General features: G+C 37.7%; 2 protein-coding genes across 4 annotated transcripts in view; one reads left to right on the top strand and one right to left on the bottom strand.

The window, feature by feature from the left end:
* The first annotated feature begins 89 nt into the window (after window positions 1–89).
* Window positions 90–22,081, top strand: part of ccdc146 (coiled-coil domain containing 146) — a 44,884-nt gene continuing 22,892 nt past the window's right edge. Inside the window, exons 1-4 of one of the 3 annotated variants that reach the window (XM_015352592.2) lie at window positions 90–888; window positions 3,960–4,128; window positions 18,662–18,744; window positions 19,622–19,831. In XM_015352592.2, coding sequence (XP_015208078.2) covers window positions 3,976–4,128; window positions 18,662–18,744; window positions 19,622–19,831 — 446 coding nt within the window. In that variant the 5' untranslated portion in view covers window positions 90–888; window positions 3,960–3,975. Of the gene's footprint in view, window positions 889–1,947; window positions 1,966–3,959; window positions 4,129–18,661; window positions 18,745–19,621; window positions 19,832–22,081 lie in introns of those variants that run through there. The other 2 variants (XM_015352593.2, XM_069192422.1) reach the window with 2 other exon arrangements.
* On the bottom strand, window positions 5,433–10,504 carry fgl2a (fibrinogen-like 2a). Its single transcript, XM_015352596.2, has 2 exons — window positions 9,792–10,504; window positions 5,433–7,395 (listed from the first exon to the last, which is right to left on the bottom strand). Exons 1-2 carry the CDS (start codon window positions 10,402–10,404, stop codon window positions 6,692–6,694), a joined length of 1,317 nt encoding a protein of 438 aa, XP_015208082.2. The 5' UTR covers window positions 10,405–10,504; the 3' UTR covers window positions 5,433–6,691.

A 22,081-nucleotide genomic window follows, 5' to 3' on the forward strand; every position in this document is an offset into this window, starting at 1 on the left:
TTTGGAGTTTTAAGCATGTTAAAATATTAACAATGTCTGCTCGAACAAAACTTTAAAAAAAACGATTTGTAACAATACGATTTATAAAATAGTTATGTTTAATTATTTTGAAAAAATACTATATTTCATTTTCAGTGTGATAAATGTGATACTTAATTTTGGATACAACAATTACCGTGATGGTACAGAATGACTACAATGACCATATCGCCTTACAAATACGTTTGCAGTCTCGTCTCTTTGTCGACATACTGACAGACTAAGGTTTTTCAATAAAGCTACTACACAATTTCCCTGACAGGACAACAAGGAATGTCCGTCTTCGCTCCACGCCTTTTTAAATAAAGAAACAATAATACAGGCTTCCAGTATTTTTACAATATTGGCATAGAAATGCCAGATCAGTAACAAGTGGCACCTCCTTGGCCTTCACGTTAGGGTTCTGGAGTAGTAAGAGATTTCTTTACAACAGTGAATCATTTTTTAAGAGTTTAAAGTGCCTTTTACTCTAACAGTACATTTCGGACCGCTTCAAAACATTTGCCTGTGTCTTTATATATGAAAGAATAAAGGCGATAACACCTTCGACTAAACCATAGGCTATACTTCGGGAGATTTTTTGGGATGGTCGCTTTCATTGGCTGCTGTCTAGACTGGCACTTCAAATACCAACCAGATTCAGAAAAGGCTTTGATTGCGTGTTGTCATGGAAACGCAGAAGCAAACTCCGGCGAGGCCGAGATTGAGTAGCAAACAACTCGAAGATCTAAAGACACTCACCAGGCTTTTAAAAAATACATATTTGCAAATATTTTCTTTCATATAGGCTTAACCAGGAGACTGTAAACATAAACATAGGGTGGAAGGTGCTTTTGAGCGTTTCCCCAGGTAAGACATTTTAAACAGATTAGCCCTTTTGAAGCTGTCATTCTCTTAAAATAGTCATTATTGGTAGGTGTTTATTATTTATACTGTATGTATTCAGCGCAGAAAAAAAAGTTTGATTATAACGCACTGAATAAATTAAGATATGCATCCATTTTATCACACGTTTACGTAACGGAGAATTTACTGGAGTAATGTGTGTGAGTTTACCATGCTCACGGGTATAATAACACTGACGTGTCGGTGGGGACTCCACAGCCGCAGGTTCCACATGCTCACCACTCGCTCCACGAGGAGCTTGGGGTTCTGTGCGCCCTTAAAGTTTTAATTGTGGAATTAAAATGAACTTCATCGAGCTTCTTGTTTTGCATGACTGACGCTGTTCATCTCAAATGTAAAAAAGTGAGGGTTGAGACGGCGCTTTGAAATGGATGGGCTGTGCTCTTTTGATAATCTGATCACCAGTTTAACGTATCTGACGATTAGTAAGCTTTCTTTAATCAGCTTTATTTAATTGGCTAAGGTTATTATTAACGTAATTATTTATGTTAACAAAATAAGTGTTTATTAATATTACGTCACTGTGAAAAAGTACAGTAATTGCTCACGAACAACACAGATGCAGTATGTGCACCCATAACGTGGATGCACTGTAATACCGTTCTTCAGTATCTGTTTGCTTCCAGGAGGTGGCAGTAAATGAGAACTGTTTGAACACTTGCACAATGTTAACACGTATGCCGAGATCGTTGGGGATCATATCTGCAATACGTCAAGTAATCTCAAACGAAGTGTTTACTGTGCTGTAAGGGTTAATGAAAGCAAAATGCGATTTCTTGTATATTAACGCCAGTCCCACCTGAATGTCACTTTAATTGTTTTTATTTTCTTTTCTAAAGGTTCGCAGTGGTAATTGCAAAATTGATGAAGGTCTAAAACTACGGTGTTTGAAATTAACTGTGATTTTGTAAATGTTTACATCTGCATTACTTGTATAATGTTATGCTGAATTATTTAAAATACCTGAAAAACCGAGACTACATGTTTACACATGGCATTTTGGAGAGTACTTATGTTATGGTAAGTTTTTCTTAAATCACGCATTGTGCATTGTTTAACAAACACCAGTTATTGGTTAATTTAAATCTAGAGGATTGGATTAATTTTAACAGTGATGGCAAAACATTTGCATATATATACTGTATGTGTTCCGACACCACTGCAGTTTGAAGACATCCAGTCGAAAAAAAGTCCAGTATTATTCAAACTTTAAAATCACTATTTTCTGAATATATAGCTTTCAACAAAAGCCAAGATGTCCGGACTCTTAAGGATGTGTTCTACACTAGTAGGCAGCCCGTTGAGCAGAGCTTGCAAACGGATGACATTAAGACTGTTAGTATCTCGTCTCATCCCTCGCTTGCTCTGCATGAATCATGCTGTACCAACCGCTGCCTTCAAACTGACGTTTTTGGAATCGTTTTTGCAGAGACTTAACGAAATGAGGAATCCCCTCTTCCCACATTCAATCGCACTATTCAATAATACGCAATTGAATGTTTATGGGCAAGTGCAATTAGTGGATATTTGCAAAAATGAAGGGGTATGTGCAATTACAGGGGCTCGAGCTGATTGAAGAGTGAGTCAATTTACAGGTTCTGGTAAATTGCGTGGATTCCTTTAGGAGTGGTGTGTAATGACTATGTACAGTATGTGTTGATTTGCTTTATTTAATGTTATATTTATCTGTTCTATTAGTATGTGTTTTGTATCTCGGTGTATAAAACTAGCTGCTTGGATGTAAACAAATTTGTGAGAAATCAGACAATAAGGTATCACATCATATAATGTAAATCATATCATATGTAACATACATTTATGTGAATTTTGAGCAACAGTTATACATTTACTTCTGCATATTCATTTTGCAGTATTCCACTGTATGTTCCATTTTCCTGTTTCCTCTTTGATGAACTGGAATTAGAGTATGGAGAAGAAAGAAGTAAAGGAGATTTTGTACTTAGCTGAGCCATGATACGTAATTTTCTCTCAATACTGTTAACACCAAAGCACTTAATTTATATAATTGTATAAGGCTGCCTTCATTAAAAAGTATGTCTGCCAAATTTTCATTAAAACCGACCACACTGAAACACTGAATGATCATGGTGAGACCTGGAGGTGGGCCAGAGTTTAACGAACCCATTCTTCTTAAATCAATGTTCCGCTGTGCAGTGGGAACCTTAATGGGCACATTATGCAAGACTTTCTTCTCTGTAATCTAGCAGGAGGGAGCCCTGCCTACCTGCTGTTCAATGTTTTAATTGTCCGTAACAAAGCCTGACGTATTTTAAATCATTAGTAACCTATCAAAGACACAGACTGACTCATCAAAGCTAGATCATTAGCTTTGGTTGGCTTGCCTGGTTACTTCTGCATGGCATAATTTTTTAGTTATGTAAAATGTTTTATAATGTCTTGAATGTTTAGGGTAAGCCCTGTATAAATGTAAACCTATGGCACCTGATTTAACTTTCAAACTCTTGCCATGGGCTTTAAAATCAAAAGCATATTAACAAATAAACCTAAAATGTATTAGATGTTTCAGACTTTTAGGCCACTTAAGCCTAAACATCCATTCATTCAGTGCTCTGTTTTACACGCTGCATTTTGTGCACTGCATTATAACTATCTTTCCTACAAAGCCACCCTTTTAATTGATTAATGAGAATCTAGTGCATACTCGTTTAAAAGATAAGCTCATCAAAGATTTCAAATGCCCTAGGCTAAATATTCTTTGACTTTCTCTTTTCAGAGGGATGAGGCGTAGGTGTAGGTCTACCTTTTAAAGAATTGTAAACATCAGGAAGCTTTAATGTGACTTGCTTACACAACCATTTTTTTTACTCAAGCATTGTAGGAGTCCGTAACAAGCTACCCCACCATTTTCTGGAATCTTACACCCTGTCTTCTGTCAAGCAATGATGAGATGAGACCCTTGAATCTCTTAGCTAGAACGAGCTGTGTGGTCTGCTCTCATCTGTAACATTTATTACGTTCTTATGTTGTCCCAGACAGAATCCCTTTGTCATGAGTCACAGTGAGGAGAGCAACCCTCCAAGTGAGGAAGAGGATGAAAGCCCAGATGAGACGCCCCTGTCTGCCCTGGCTCCCCGTGCAGACCTTCAGGAAGAGCAACCGGCAGATGTGTCTGCAAGCCCTGCAATTCAGTGCTTGAATGAGGTATTTATCATCATTGAAGGTTTATCTGTGCATTGGAATGTGGTAAAATACTGCATAATGACATTTAGTGGCTGCGAGTAGGTACATCTTATTTCTGGTAAAGATAAATAGTATGGACTCAAATGAATGAGAAATTAGAGGCTTTTGGGGTTTCTGAATTAGATTTCATCATCCAGAAATATCACGTTTCAATTAAATTAAATAATCGTATCACTGCATGCAATCTGTAAAATGGCAAAATTGGAAGAAATAATCCAGGTAAAACAGATTAATAATAATGTATCTTGAGTATTAAGTGTGCTGTTAATCTTTGAATAAATAGAAAGACTTAACAGCAGGCTGCTAAAATGAAATGTCACTGTTGTGGGTGGCAATTAAGTGTTTTTCCACTAGATGACATGTACAGTAGATTAAAAAGGTGTCGCTACTGTAATTTGTGTTTGCGCTTGTGGGAATGTGATATTCATGATGTGGCACAAAGTTGACTTATTGCAAGTTTAAATATTAAGATGAGGTCCTATTGAAATCTTCTTGCTTGATAAGCAACAGCTGTACTTAAGTTAGGGTGGGTGAGGTCAGTTTGGAAAAGTATTTTGCAGTGAAGGGAGGTTACATTTTCTAGATTATGTGCTAATGTATAATAAATCAGTTAAAGTAAGAGGGTGTTGTTATAGCTAAAGGGCAAATCAGTTCTTAACCCGTGAACTCTAATGTGTTGTTTGGCTTTTATTATTATTAGCAACAGTAAGATGTCTTACTGTGAGAAGTCTCACATGTTTAATTTAATCATTTACTGTATTGCGTACACAAGTAGCGACGGATGAATACATACTGTTAGTGAACTCTTAGAGTTTAGCATTTTATATTTATTTGATAAAATACTGTATATATTATTTCAATTAAGCAAAAAAGAAAGAGGTGCAGAGGTTAGCACTGCTGCCTCACAGCTCTGGGGCCCTGGGTTCAATTCCTCGTTGCTATTTGCATGGAGCTTGCACTTTCACATGTTTTTCCTCCAGATGCTAGGGTTTTCTCCCACAGTCCAAATACATACCGATAGGTCAATTGATTTTGGGAAGATTGGCCCTGGTGTGAGTGTGAGTGTGAGTGTGAGTGTGAGTGTGAGTGTGAGTGTGAGTGTGAGTGTGAGTGTGAGTGTGAGTGTGAGTGTGAGTGTGTGTGTGTATCTGTGCGTCCTGTGATGTTGTATCCCACCCTGTGCCTGTTGCTTGCCAGGACTCCTCTGCAACCTTGTGTTGGATAAAGCAGTTACCATTATTAAATGCATGGACGGACAGTTTCAGTACAATTTTTTAACAAAAACCTTTATTGTTTGTTTACTTTCCACCTGCATTGTTTTAATATGATTTAAAAGCTCTAATATACATAATTTAATTAAAAAACCCATTCTGTACACAAAGCACTTTATTCCAGTCTCACTCTTCAAAATTATAATTCTGTCGTTCAGAAAGCACAGTTAGTCTTTCTCAGTCAAGATGGTTAAACCAAGCTCAGTCTCTATGTTTTTCAGTTCAGCACACACTGACTGTTGTCCTTCTAAAAACATTTCTCAACCAGGAATATTTTTAATGAGTCATTTACCTTATTTATCCAGGAAACCTCATGAATGTGTTTTATAATGCATTTCCTTCTGTAGTTCACAACACTATCATAAACAAAACCTCAGAGAAGCATTCATTCTAATTTGTCAGCTCTCAGTTTGGGCTGCTCAGCATTTTATATATTAAATTACGCTCTGGTCCTACTTTCAAAAATAAATACTGTACACTTTTTCTTTGAGGACATTCTACATTTTTCTACCTGAACAAAAAAGGATATTACAGTTATACCAACAAAAGGTGGCAGTATTGTATAAAATATAGTATCTCATAACAGTCTCCTTACAAAAACATCAACTCTAGTAATTGTGTTTTGAAGCTGTATTGTGATTTGATTAAAATACAAAAAAAGCAGAGGCAGTTTTGAAGCTTAGTAACCATCTTTCATGGATGCTTTCGGTAGCTTGTCAAGCTGCTAGTTTAAAATGCCATAAGCGTACTGTGCGGAGGTGAAGCACATAATTCGTATCATTTTTTTTTCTGTACAACTTGATTCAATTGTTTTCAGAAATTAGGTTTGTACACTTTGGCTCTCTTTGTTGGCTATAGTTTGATGTTTCTACTTCTAAACAAATGTGGGATTGAGATGTTTGAATCACATGACTATTAGCAACAAAACGGGCTAGATAGGCTGACTGGCCTGCTCGCCTTTGTAAACTTTTCTTCTTATACTTTATTTTTTCCTGTTATAGCAAATATGAATAGTTTCTGAGATGTGTCGCAAATAGATTTGTATCTCATACTAATATTTCTGGAACATTTTACATTCAGGAGAAGAAGGATTGTAACAGTAAGGTTTGCTTCACATTTTTGTGTTAACAGAATTAACAATGTGCTATTAAGAATGTTTTTTTTTACTTAGAAATTTGGTGTGATGTGAAGTGTTCTGAACTTGCTGAAGTTTGCTATTGTTATTCGGATGTCAGCAGACGAGCGCTCACGTCCTACGGTGCATATTTTTTAGGTCTGATCATCATTTTTACTGTTTTAAACACTTGTCTGTAACTTGACGGGTGTTCATCCGATAGAGTCGGCCAAGTGCCCCAGAAGATCCCATTTCGGATCCCCTTGTATTTTTTGTGGTAGTATTTGCCATTCAGGTTTGCAGACATGCAAGCATCAAACCACCAGCCCGAGCCATAGTAGGCACCACAGTTCCCTGAGGGGTACATGTCATTGTCCTTATCAGGGGTGGTAAAGAACTTCTGGTCGTGGTTGTAATTCTTGCTGAAGTGCAGGGCGTCCCCAGCAGTGCCAGAGTAGCCACTGACTGATAGTCGGTAGCGAAGGTACTCGTTGGAGACGTAGAACTGTTCGTACTTGGCGTACTCCCGCACTCCTTCAAAGTCCTCCAGCTCGATCCGCAGGATCATGTCCTTGGCCTTGGTGAGCAGGTGGATCTTGTCGTTGCCCAGCCAGAACTCCCCCTGGACCGCCCCAAAGCCGTTCTTGTACTCTGCCCACGTGCGGTTGAAGCTCACGCTGCCATTGAAGCGATGCTGGATCACGGTCCAGCCTCCACCGAAAGATTCCATGTCGCAGTAGACATCAAAGGTACCGTTCTTGGGGTCAGGGGTGACTTTATAGACCCCGTTCTTCTTCTCTTCCAGGACGTTGTAATCGGAGCAGTCTCTTGGCGCTATTATAACTGTTGAAAAGTTTAAAAAAAGAAAGTTTTAGTGCAAAAAGGGGAATGGACTAGAAATATTTTATATATTTAAATACAAATAATAGCCCTGTGAAAATGTCCTTGTGTAACAGTTTAAGGTCTTCCACTGGACTACAATGAACAGCTTTATTATGAAGAGGAGCATTCAGCTAGACCCCTGGACCTGAACATCTGTCTAAGACGAATATGTGATTTTTAGTGCTGTTTGTTTGCGTTATCTGTGAGAGTATCACAGTCTGCTACGACAGCTTTGAAATGGTCCAGAGTTGGCTATTACGGTAATGTAAATTGCATTTATGTACACCCTTGTAAAAATGCCACTTTAATATGAACATCTGTTATGATTCACAAAGATCATGAATTGTTCTATAGTATGTCTTTAATTGTTTTTGTACAAAAACACTATAATAAAAGCCTCCGCAGCCATAGTGCAGTTTTTAACTTGTGGATTTCTGGGGTTCTTTTCTTCAATGATATTAATGGTCCGACTTCTTTGTCATGCCACAGAAGATTAAAATAAATAAGCTCGTAGGAGAGGTTCAAAGAAACAAATTGGCATTATCCCAGCATTCATCTGTACATCATCAGTACCATTTTGAAAAACCTCAGTCCTAAGCCAGATGAGTATCGGCTGAGGAGCAGCAATTTGAGTTGCATTAGCAGAGTGTCCGGGAACATGAGTGTAAAAAGGTGCAAAACTACAGCCCTAAGCCAATCACCGTGTACATTTTCAGGTTCCTTTCAAGATGTTTGTGTTCTCTGAAAAGATGTTTTCCAAGTGAAAGGAGCGATTGGGCTCTATTGAATGAGGGAAAGGGGAGGACAGAGCAGAATGAGGCGATCTTTCCCTTCAAGCTGCTTCCATCTGATTGCTAAGAACATGACAAAATATCAGCCAAAAGTCATCAGGGTGTTCCCTCTTGTGTCCTGCACTCTGACAGGATAATGCATTGTAGAGCTTGTGTACCTTAGTAAGCAACTCGCCTGAAAACAAGGGAAGTGTTTCGGTTTTAAAAGGAAGAGTACTATTGCTAAAAGTCCCGAGGGCTAACTTTATGTAACTATTTTTGTTATTTAAATGCATCCATTTTCTGAATGTAATTTTCAATGTTCTTTTTACACTTTAATAAGTATTGAATTTTTCACAGTAGTGTGCCCAAAACACACAGTAGAGAGAATAATAAGAGAGAACTGTAAATCCATGTACCTGTATATGCAGTACACCACAAGTTTCAGTTTCTGGAAACCTAAGTTACTAGTTGTTCATCTTGATGGAGAAAAGTAATTTAATTTTGTGTACTTTTGTTCCGCATTTATTTTTTAATTGGGAATCTTTAGGTTACATCGCATATGTTTATACACTGTTTAGAAGTTTTTGTTCTAATGTTCAGATCTGTCAATAAAATAATGTATGTTAAAAGCAAAAAGGAGATTAGAAATATCTTACGAATTGAAAGAAAAAGATTAACCCTCCAAAAATTCAGGTTCTTCTATCTGCAGTAAACAGCTTTATTAATAAAAGGAGCATTCAGCCAGACCCCTGAATTTGAATCTGTCTAAAGTAGTATATGATTTTCAGTCTCCAAGTTCAGTCTATATAAGGGTTTTTTTTTATCAAAGCTTTGCAAAACATTTTTCTATGCCCTGGAGACATTTTTCTTATTTGGAGATTAAAGTAGATTCCATTGATTTGATATTGTATTTATTATTATAAAACATTAAGTATTTTTTCTTATAAGAACCTACTTCTTTACTTTAAATGTTTTTTTATTGTATAAGCCAGAATTCTCTTATTTTAAATTCCATATTTGAATTGTTTTAAATTCAAAACATAGTTTTATTTATGATCTACAGTTTACAATCTAAATACCTGAAGAATATTAAAGTTGAATGGTTTTTCTTAAACTTTTAAGTCACTTTTGTTGCCATGGTTTGAAAACAAAACCATAAAAGTGTCTTTCCTAATTTGCTCATCAGAAAGAAATAACCATACTTTGCACAGTGGTCAGAATGTGTTCTTTTATGCATATTTCACTGTTTTGTTTAACTTTTGTTGTTAGTGAGAAATGCTTTTTAGATCTCAGATTTAGCTCTTTCATTTTTTTTGTTCAGCTTTCAGTGTTTTGACCAAGGGACACTGCTCTAATTATACAAGCAAAAAACAGCTAACAAAAAAACATTAGATTAACACTATTAGACTAACTAAACATTATTAGTAAGCTTAATAACGTACATAAAGTATTATTAGTATTATTAGACTCATATTATATTAAGTGTTCATAATATCTCAATATTATAATTATAGGACATACATGTTTTATTACTGAGCTACACCTGCCATAGCTCACTTAAAGCAGACAGAGTAACAGACTTACACTGTGGTGAAGTAATGACAGGACAGGCGCTGGAACACTTGCTGTCTAAGCTGCTGACCACCCCAGTCAGGTTTTTCACCTTCTTGTCGACCATAGCCTCCACATTCTTCATGTTCAATAGGCTGAGCTCCTCAATGCGTCCCTGTAGACTGTTGATTTCTTTCCTTGCATTCTTCAAGCTGCTGGACATCTTGTTCAGTTTTATCTGCATGTCATGGATGCTGGTACTTTGCTGGCTTTTGTTGCCCTGCTCATTGCTTGTAGGGTCCGGTCCAGGACCTTCACTGCTGTCTTTCTGCAGGATCTGGTCAGCTTGCTGCTTGCATTCCAGACAGGAGCTCTTGAGCTTGTTCACTGTCTGTCTGAGGCTGTGCAGCTCTTTCATGGTCTTCTCCAGCATCTTGAACTGCTTGGGCATTTGGATAGTGAGGGGTGGCAGGGTAACCTGGTATGGACAGTCCTCCTCCTCCTCACAATGTGCACTTGGTCTGAGCTTCACAGGGCAAGCTGCACTCCCTTTGCCTTCCTTGAGTCCTCCTTCTTCTGCATCTCCAATTCTCCCTGTGCTGACCAGCAGCACAACCTTAAACACACAGAGCAAGGCAAGCCTCATATTGTCTAATACTACAGCACTTATTGGCTTTTGGAGAAAACTGAAGTGCTGCTACCTACTTTTATAGCTGTCTCATTAAGAACAGGCAGAGAGAGGAGTGTAACTGAGGAAAGGGTGGGTGGGAACCTATTGCATAATAGTTTGCAAGACAGATATTAATACTACGAGGAAAGAGTGCGTAGGTCTTGGCAGATCTGCAGTGCCTGTCACTCAGCCTTGTTCTCTGACCAGTGAGATGACTCTCTTCAATAGGAATTACTCTCTTGGGGCTCTGGTTCAAGACATTGTTCTTTTTTTTTTCAGAAACACACATGCTCCTAAGTATGCAATATGCTTTTAAAATTAACACTTGAAGACAACAGAATATAGTCTAAAAATCCTACCCGTCACTCTGTTACTTTGCCTTCAATTCAATCCACAGGCTTGCACATGTTATTGAGTCTTCTTTCAGAGCTTTACTGTTCAGCGGTCATATTTAATTTATGTTCAGTCCATCCGGGTCCCGATATTATTTCATCACTGAAATGTGAATGTCACAATTCTATAAATGCTACAGAAGAGTAAATCCAAACAACACTATGTCCTGCTTTTCACATGAAACCTGAAAACTGAGCTGACACTAGCTCACTGAAATTAATGTCCAAAGAGGCCGTATTAGCCCAAGGCCAGAACAACACTGCTTATTTCTTTTCATAACCTCTACAGGAGAACAGTTATATCCATGGTCATCTGTCAGATAAACCTATGTGTGCTGTAATGTATGATAGGACTCACTGCCGTGCTAAATAAAAGAAGTGTAAAACATTCCTTCACAGCTTGGCAGGCCTGGCAGGGCTCTGTGCGTCAGCAGTCTTGCTCCGATGTACAGTACTTGTACACAACTGTGTGGGTTAAGCTCCTGGTCAGGTGGGCTGCCTCCTGCTAGGATGACCCGAGGAAGTGCCACGCTGTGTCTGAGCTGTGAAGCACATTCACGCAGACAGCTCTTCCAAACCTTGGACTTTCCATTGTACTGCTAATAATCTGCAAACATAGCCTTCGCTGTGTCATGTCAGGTCTTACTCCTTATTAACGTTGTTTAAAAATAGCTGAGCTTTTTTTTAGCAAAAGATAAAGCACTTGGATTTGTTATGAAAAGAATTCAAGTTATTGTTTTTAATTTGTGCTTTAGCTGCGCAAAACAACTTCACGTTTGAAGTTTTTTTTTGTTCTCGTGTACAATTATGTAAGGCAGTTTTAATTGTTTCCCATGTTTGGGGGGAAACAAAATACTGTATTTTTCCTAGTAGCTGTCTTTAGCAGTCTCTAGCCGTCTGCCTTTATTCACTGTGGCTGATTTATGTGATTGCTTTAAATCCCCTGAATTTCTTTTTTCAACTCAGGTTCATTCCATAAGAAATCAATCATGAAAAAACATTCCATGCCTCTTGTGGTTCCTCGGCCTGAGTGACATCCCTTTTATCACAAATGGCTCATCACAGGTGATCTGGGTTTTGACCCCTCAGTAAATCGTTCCATGGCCATAGCTTTCTAACTGTAATTGTTGCAGAAAAGTGGAAGAATCATTTGAATGCTTATATACTGTATAGGCATGTCTTGCTATTCTGTTATTTTTTATTTTACAGTTTTTGGTAAATTAATGCCGCCCATTAAGACAACAACACAAAGCAGCTGGGAGTTCCCAGACAAGCCCGAGCTGGCACATTGGCACACTTGGTGTAATCAGGGGACCGATTTCGAGCTTGGTATTATTTGCCATGTGTCCAGGACAGCCAGACTTGACAGGAAGAGAATGGATGCCCATCAGATCTACATATAAATATATCATAATAATTAATAATTGCTTACACTTATATACTGTAGCACTTTTCTGGACACTCCACTCAAAGCACTTTACAGGTAATGGGGACTCACCTCCACCACCACCAATATGTAGCCCCATCTGGATGATGCAACAGCAGCCATAGTGCGCCAATACTCTCACCACACATCAGCTATCAGTGGGGAGGAGAGCAGAGTGATGAAGCCAATACATAGATGTGGATTATTAGGAGGCCATGATTGGTAAGGGCCAATGGGGAATTTGGCCAGGATGCCAGGGTTACACCCCTACTCTTTTTGAGAAACACCCTGGGATTTGTAATGACCATAGAGAGTCATGACTTCGGTTTTACATCTCAGCCGAAGGACGGTGCCTTTTTACAGTATAGTGTCCCTGTCACTATACTGGGGCATTAGGACCCACATGGACCGCAGGATGAGCGCCACCTGCTGGCCCCACTTACACCTGTTCCAGCAGCAACCTTCGCTTTTCCCAGGAGGTCTCGCATCCAGGTACTGACCAGGCTCGCACCTGCTGAGCTTCAGTGGGTTGTCAGTTGTGAGTTGCAGGGTGATATGGCTGCTGGCAATATATGGGGGAGGACCATAACAAAGAAGATTGCTCAGATGGTAAAACTAATTTACAAGAGAAGAGGTTATAGTTGACGCAGTGGCTTGAGTAAAAATATTGTTGCAGTTCACAGTTAAGAGTTGGAAAGGAGGGAGCACCTCCAAAACAACCATGGCTTGTTTTCTTGCAGTCTTTCAGATGTACTGTATGTATATTTTTAATGAAATGTCCCAAAGTTAAGATTGGCTTCTCCAAACCTACAAAACTGAAAAGAAAGGAGTTTGTACTGACAGGTAATAGAAGTACACTTGAATTGTGTGTGAACAATATGCTGAAATGCAACACTGATGCTCATTCAGTTCTCAGCGTTCACAACTGAGTGCTACTACAAAATTCTTTTTCATCACAATGGACATTACTTATCTTTTCTGAAGAATTCCCCACAACATTGAATACCACAGGAAGGGGAGGAAATCATCTGTAGCTTCAAGATTTCAAGAGTTATCTACACATGTTCTTTGTTCAGCCTGGTGGTTGTAGTAGCATGTCACAAGTGAGCTACAGCTACTAGATCAATCCTTCAACGAACGTTAAGCTGAAGATCATAAAATAGAGTGTTATATACAGTATTTTATTTTCTGAATCCTCAGCACATCTTCTATGTTGTAATATCTGAATGCTGGGTGAATAATAGTCTTAACTAATTCAAAAGCATCTTTTAAGATAAAGAGGAAAGATTTGTGACATTTTTTCAAAAGAAGATTAAACTTGTTATAATATTTTTTTGCAATTAGCATAGTCTAGCTCTGATTCAGAGTTCTACGAGTTGTGATAAGACATAAAAGTGGAACATTTTTTTAACTTCAAAGCTACATCGGCATTCTCGGTTTAGATTAATACTGTAGATGTCAAAGACACAGAGATTGTGTTTTAGTCTTCTTGCTAACAACCTACTCGGTCTGTCATGCTGAAAGCTTTGCACAGCTACCAGTATTAATGAAGTCTCTTACAAGAATTTCTTAACATTATAATTAATCCTGTGCAATTTCTTTGAGCTGTTGACTTTATAAACTAGAGGATTTAACGCTTGACTTTATTCAATTAAACACCCTTTTTGAAATTAACTTTTAACCCAGTAAAAGTGCTAATAAATTACTGACAAGAGAATGCTTTGAAGCCTGCCATATATAGTACGATCTTCCATAGTCTGTTGAAAAGAACTGGCACAAATACAGTAAGGCTAAATGTCATGTCCATTCTGCTGCAACTGATTTCCCTGACAGAGTCAGAGTTAGGGAATGTCCTGTGTACCAGTGGAGGCTGGATATCTTTCTTTCCTCATTGTCTAGGGCTAAAGGACTAAAAATGACACAGCTCATGTTTGGCAGAGTGCACTTATGCTGCAGGGTGAACTAGGAGTAAATGTAGCTACACCCACTAGAGGTCTTGAATCCAAGATTCTCCAAGATATTAATAAATCCCAGATTAATATTATTTTAAACATTTTTATTATTTTAATTGGACCACAGTTTTATTTAAAGCAATCTGCTCAGTAGTACAGCAGCTGGGCCCACCATTCAAACCCACACCCTTCTAGTTCTGAGACTGTAGACCTTACTATTCCTCCAGACTGCTGCCCAAAGCAACAAGAGATGCAGAATTTCGTATATCTACACACTGCCTACATCTAGGCTAGTATTTGTACTTATAATCCAGAAATCATTAAAAAGAACATTAGCACAAGGTTTTCCCTTTAAGTACAGTATGTATGAACCTTCCATGATCCTTCACAAATCCTCCTGACTTTGCGATGTTCTGGTAATGTTGGCATATGTATGAATTACATTCTAAAAAATAATATGTATGTCTTCATAGGAATTGTCCTCTAAACTCCGTACAGTAGGGGGTTCAGAAGGCTGAAGATACATAATCCTTGTTCAGCCTTATCTCAAGAGTAGTTCAGGTGGGTAGCTGCATCAGCATGTGTAGGCTGCAAAGGAACAAGTCATAGGATTATTCCATGCTGAAAAGAGAAGAAAGAATACACCCAACACCCGAAGAAGGCTCCACAGCCGAAACGTGCTTTCTTTCTTCTCTCTTCAGCTTAGAATAAACCTGTTACTTGTTCCTTATCTCAAGAGTACCTTTTGTGTTATGCAAACACTTCCAGATCTCATCTGCAAACCTAAGTGTTTCTAGCAATAAATTAGGCATCACCACTTGATCCTGTTCCTAACAGATTGAATACATTTTGCCAACCATGTGTTAGCAGTGTTAGTTACAGTAATCTTTTCTGCTGTGTAAAAACAGGCACCACAAAGTCTTTTCTGACTATACTGTACGTGTTCTTAATTATATGTATGATCATTGCTTCTTCCACCATTAGATCCAATGCTAATGACTGCACACTGCACTTCCCCCAAGTCCTTTAGTAGAAGCAGAGCTGGAAGCTCCTAAAATAAGTTACATGCTGGAACATTTTTTTTAACTCTGAGTTAAGAAGCAAAAATTATTTTTTACTGGAAATGGGTGAAACTCAGATGGATCAAACAGTTTCCAAGATAGTGGTGCTAGAGTAATTCAGACATGTGCTAGACAGACTTCACTGTAAGTCAGTACAAGTTTGGTTTCCTTATTCATGTAGAGGTCAGTGTAGATAGCACACTTAGCAACATCATCCTTGTAGTAATGCATACTAGATAATGCATATGTCTTTTGAATTTTCAAACTGTATTATTTGTTATATTAAAACATTGTTTTCCTAATCTATACCCCTTGACTTAAAAAGCTAAAAAAGTAATTTTGTTGTGAGGCACACAGGGAAAAAAAGAATCCACTGATTCCCAAATCTATAAAACTCTTCCAAGTTGTTTTGTAACTAGTGTAGATGTTAAACAGATGTTTGTTTTGGTTTTTTTTCAGATAAAGTATCCTAAAGCATGATGTAATTATTTCTTTTCGAGAACTTCCAGTATGAGTCAGTACTGTTTAGCATGGCAACTGCAGTGCAGGGTGAAAATAAAGCTCTACCTGCTGACCTTAAGCATTTTTATTCAGAGTCTCTCCCCCAGCGTCAGGGTGGAATAGACAAGTGATATTTAAGCTGACGTTTGCTCCTCACCTAACTAAGAAATCTATACGTATTGATTTTTCTTCTGTCATTGATTGCAAAATGAAGGGAAACTTGTATTTCAATTGAGAGCCAGACATACCCATTTGACCCATAAATACCTGGGTCGAGACAGAAATCACACTTTTGACAAAACCCCAGGGATTGTTTAAAACAGAAGTTTGTTCTTATTCAAGTAGTTCTGTTTTAGAAACAGCATCTTCATCAGATGGAATCCCAATTTTACCATTTTAGCCAGCATTTCTCTTCAGGCATTATGCAGTTGTCTGTTATTACATACAGTATGTTTCTCAAAACATTTTTATATTTGTGGATGTGGTGATATGTATTCTTTCATCCCACCAGAAAACACATTTTTTTAGTCACATCTTGCCTTTCTTGATATTCATTAATTTGAATGCAGCCTAAGAATAAATCGCATACATTACTGAAAATGGGTACAGCATCATCATGCGTGCCCTCAACAATTGTCAAAGCCTTATGGTTAAAGGTCTCCTCTGCTCTCTTTAATTTCCCTGTTTTTGTTCAAGCTAACCATTTTTTCTCACTTCATACTGAAAAATTCACATTTGTTTCCAATGTTAGAGGATATGTAAAGATCATGATTGAGTGTCATATGTAGTTATCATGAGCACAGGCTACATTTACATGATAAGAAACTGTGATTATGACGAAGCTGCTCCTGAGAAAGATCAGGTGTTTGGAACCACACAGCAGGGCTCTGCAGGAGAGCCCATGACAGAGAATTAGCTGACTGCCTAAGTACAGTATATAGTATATATTCCTGCCTCACTTCTCTTGGGTGCAGTGTTTGGCTTTGGCTTTGGTGCCTCATGTGTGGAGTCTGTACTGTATATACAGCTCTCCCCTGGTTAATGTAGGTTTGCTCTGGCAGCTCTGATTTCCTTCTCTCTCCAAAGAGGTCTTGGCTAGATCTGATTGGCTATTCTACATTTCTCTTTCTCACTAGCCCTGTGATGGATTGGCATCCTATCCAGGGCAGAAAGGGTCATTTCCAGGACTGGTGCAGGGATACTGTACCATCAAATTCGTCATGGCCAGTTGTGGTCAGATGTACAGTAGCCAGTTCATTTACATGCCCATAAACGGGTTATTGTAGCGATAGAATGGACACACTTGATTAGCTCTTCTAATGGAGCAGGTTGTTTGATATTTCATTTGTAATTGTTGAAAAATTGTACATAAGAAAGAACAGCAAAATATAAATGCCAAAATTCCATAGAGCCCATGCAATATATTTAGAATGTGTAGTACAGTATTTAACTTAAATAAATGTTTGAGCATTGAGGTGAATGAATGATTCAGCAGTTCGTGTTACAATAGCACGTAACTGCCTTGGGTGAAAGTGTGGTATGATGAACCCAGATATTGTCCTGCAGTGGAATATTCCTACTATCATTCCAATGAAATGATGGCTTATTACATTTACTAGTAATTCTAATTCATCGTTAATGTTTTGATGCTTATACTTTCACAATAACTGGAAAATGCTGAAACATGATTTCCTGAATTTCTGTATTAAACTTCCTTTTTTGCTCACATTTAATGAAATTCATGAAGCAATCCAAATCCTCTGTAAATTACAAAAGGGATTTCAGCACTCATGTGCCTTGTGTACAGTACTGTTGTGTACTATAGGAACAGGAAACCTTCAAGCTGATTATATGCTTTGGTATTTTGCTATTTTGAATCTCTACTACACATCTAATTATAATCCATAGCCTTGGATATTTAGGATATTAATTAAGATGCAAGCTTTCAATTTCCAAAGCTGGGGCTAATTAACCGACATATACTGTACATACTGGTATTGCTCTGCACATTTAGTGAGGTTTTGACATCACCTACTGATGTAATAGCCTTCCAGCTGTTCTAAACACTGTAAAATTAGACATTGATTCTGTCAGTTATAATAGACATTCCGCAGCTTAAATCTTAACATTATACATGGAAAACAAAAAGAAGTTTTATATAAAGACTTATCTTGTACCTAGGACTAACTGCCGAGTCTCTTTTATCTTCACATGCTAATCACTGGGGTTTCAGCAGGTCAGAAGTTTAAAAATCTGGAAGTATTTACTTGCAGAATAGTTGGAAAATCGTTTTGCATTTTTTCTTCTTTGTTATTGCAACAAACACAGATGTTTTCTCTTTCTGTAAACTGTGATGAAGTCCAAAACATTGGAGGGAAAGTCCTGAAACAAAGGATACATGTACTGTATGCTGAAAGATACTCTGTACATCATATTGCTATTAGCAGACCAGTGGATAATGCTAATTCCTGGCATTATTCCCTAAATGAGCTACCATTATTGAGTTGACCTCCATGAGCCATGGAGAAATACTGTTCTACTGTATTTGCTACAAAAGGGAAATGCATTCGTTGGAATGTGGTTGTCAAACATGCACTAAAAATGCAACCATTGCTGTTGGTTCCGAGACTTGTACAGCACATTGTATTGTTTATACTTCCTAGTAAATACAGTATATCAATTTCTTAAAGCAATATATTTTTTTGGGGAAAAAGTATCTGAACCAGTAGTTTTCCTTTTCAATTTTTCTGGTGTTGGTTTAGTTGCTTAATATATGTTTTACTGTACCATGCTTATTCCGCTATTTTGTTTGGTATAATAGTTTAACAGTAAAAGCTGTTGAAAGTGGTAGGATACATTTGTTCACCCCTTATTATTTTTGTTGTTGTTACTATTTTATAGCTTTTCTCTGCTGGGAAAATCCCTGGAACCAGAGCTGCTGAACTGAAAGCCAGTTACACCCTTCTGCATGACACATTAAAAAGGTTAGAAATCATCAGCATTTAACATCTTTAAACCGAGTGCTTCTATTACCTGGGCACTTTGCCTGCATCTACAGTATCCTGGTGCTATTTAATACAGAACACTGTCCTTCAACTGCCTGTGGAAATTGACAAAATCTTGTGTTTATTTTACAAGAACGGTGTGTTCAGTAATATTTTCTTCTTTTTTAAATCCACAGTACAATTAGTATGTACACACTACTCTACTACATTATATACAAGCATTTGCAGTAGTTTAGCATTATATTTTTCTCAAAAAGAACAAAATACAGACTAAGGTTAATTGAGTGTTGAAAAGAAAAATGAAATACCGTAAAAAATTAACCTGTATTTGTTCCTTTGCAGCCAGGATGCTGACACAGTTCCCCACTCGAACATCCTCAAAATACAAATTAATTGATGTCTTATTCAGAATAATACATTGCGATGTTTATGACCCATCAATATGCAGACTCACGCTCATATGAAAAGAGGTTAAATTCCAAGCTCGTCCATTTTTTGGATTAATGCATTTGATTTCTCACACTTTGTTCTCTTCTGCTCACACCCCCATGGCATCAACAGAGTTTATCTCTCTCTAAGAAATATCATTCCATTCAGCTAATCTTCAAGTGTATGAAGATTAGCACGTTTATATGACCGTGGATCCAGACAAAGCATATGTTGATCCTTCCGAGGAGTGCTCCGCTCAATCACATGCACAGTGTGTCAAGCCAGGGATGTCCAACAAATACATGCAATGTGACTGTGCATTTTCCCAGGACATGTAGCTGTGTGTTGTCATGCATCAACGTGAGAGCAGAGTTTTGCATTAAGTACAGACTTGAGCAGTGCTGGTTACTGTGATTCTGGTGCACAGGACACAGGAGTCTGAGATCAGGCTGCTGCAGGATGCCAAGCGCTTCACTGCGCAGATCGAGAGGCAGAGGCAAGACCTGGAGCAGGCGGAGCAGTTTCCTGAGGGCTCCGACTCAGAGGTCAGCAGGATGAGGCAGCAGCTTCTCAAGTTTTACAATGACCTCAAGGAAGTTGAAGACAGAGAAGACAAGCTGCATTATGACCTGCAGTGGTGAGTGTGCCTTTACACTTCTAGCCCAAAGTGCGTCACACACAGAGCACTGTACGTCTGTTAATATTTAAGATCATGCAGAGAAAGTCAACTGATCATCAGATAAGGTATTATCGTCTACATTTACAACCCTACCATCTCCATGGTCCTTCATCGATAATCCCAAAGACAATTTCACAGAAGTGTGACTAAAACAGCAGAGGAAAGGCTGCAGGTGAGGGTAAGCCATTCGACCCATCAGGCTCATTTTGTTGTGATAGTAGTTCCTGTCTTTTTAATAACATGATCAGTAACAGAAATGTGCATTTAAAAAATGGGATATCAGCTTTCAAAGTCATAGTTTATAGATTCCTTAACAAAGGGTTTAAAAGATAAATATAAGGACCAAAACATATAATCAATGTGTACAGTTGCTGCAAAACATTTGTCTAGTTTAAATCAAAGGTGTGTGTTGAACTGTATTTCTGTATTGCCTAACCTGAGAGTTTCCTTTACTTAATTGGAATATAATTATCTTAGTACTAAATGTATTTCATGACAGCTGTGACCCGACTGATATACTTGAAAATTCCTCATTTGAAACTGTTTAGGAAAAAGACCTAGTTTATAGTTACTTCCAATTGCCACGTTACAACCACGTTCTGAAGAGCTTTCAATTCAGTAAAATAAGAAAATATGTATCTCCAGGAATTCCATTCATGCTCTATGAATAATTACTTATTTGCAAGTAAGCAGTGCAGAGTTGTGTGTTAGACTGAAGTTACAGTTGTTTACTATAGTTCCACGGCCAGCATCTAGAGGTAATAGAGGCATTTCTCTTAAGCAACATTTTCAACAGCTGTATCCCTGGATCCCAGGGCCCTGCTGTTGTAAACACACATCTTTCCAGCTGTTTCTCAAGCCAAATATCTAAACTGTGTTAACAGATCAGCACGTGATATTGGCTTCTTTATTATAAAAGTATATTATTGTTTAAACAATATTATACAAACATATTCCTTATACACTGACAACTGCTATATAACGAAGGGGGAATCTAGGAAAGAGGAAGGTGAGGAGGCATAGCTTCACTTACCACTACTGAAGCACTTGCAATGAATAGTGACCCAATTCGCAGTTGTTACCAAGAAATAGTGTAGGTATATGTTTCAATATATTCAACATTACACACAGCCAGTATAATCAGAATGAGCCCATTAAAAAAATAATACTATTATGAACCGAATTCCAATATGTGGGAGAAAATCACAGTTTTCCCATGCCAGTATTCCTGATATTTCATCTGTCCTGAAAACTATGTATTATTGAGTCTGGTTGGATGTTGTTATTCTTGTGAAATGTATTTCTGGCCTAATGAACTATAGTTTAAATTGTTTATACAAGTTTAAATTTAATCTTTAAAAGGCAGTGACAAAACTGAAGATCTTAGACTTCTCTATTCCATTTTGGTATAAGCCTCAGAACAGGAGTCACAAATTCAGGTCCTGAAGAGCCTAGTGTCTTTAGGTTTTAGTTCCAGCCTGAGTACTCAATTAACTTAATATTTTTTTTATTATATTATATACAGAATTTTCTTAAGGTCTTTTACTTATGATTAAAATGCTTGCTTCATTGAAGGTGACACCGTTTTGCAGTAATATTCAGGGGAAATATGTAACAGAGCTTGGACTGAATAAATACTGTGAGACACTCTAAGAATTGCATTTGAGATCATTTAGACATCCCCCACCCCAACACGCTCACAGTGTCTCCTCTTTCAGTGGGAACATCAGGGAGGCACATGTTGCCAGGAAGATGAAGTTATATTATTGGCTAATCTGCATATGTACTTTTTCAATAAGTAAGTTTAATAAATCAATCCAATTCATCCCCTTAATGCAGAATACTAACTATTTGTTAACAGAATCACCACATACTTTTCTTGCCGTGTTTTAAATGTTTCTTGATGCAACTGCAGTTGTTTAATTTGTTAAGAGATTTTACAGTATACTACATGTAAAAATCATTACATGCTCTTCACAGAAAATAAACCATTTTATAGTCTATACTGATACACAAGACTAAAAAGCTTTTTGCTAGAAACCTGTATAGCAGCTCTACTAAAGGTTTATGTTTTTGATAAGGACTTGAGTTACATCAAAATTAACTTGCAATACTGAAAAAGAAAATAGCATGCAAGCACATCAACAACATAACTTCGACAAGAAAAGCAGTATTTTAAATGTAGTTGCTATGGAATAACCATGATAA

The sequence above is a fragment of the Lepisosteus oculatus genome, chromosome 7 (genome assembly GCF_040954835.1).
Source record: "Lepisosteus oculatus isolate fLepOcu1 chromosome 7, fLepOcu1.hap2, whole genome shotgun sequence".
Lineage (NCBI taxonomy): Eukaryota > Metazoa > Chordata > Actinopteri > Semionotiformes > Lepisosteidae > Lepisosteus > Lepisosteus oculatus.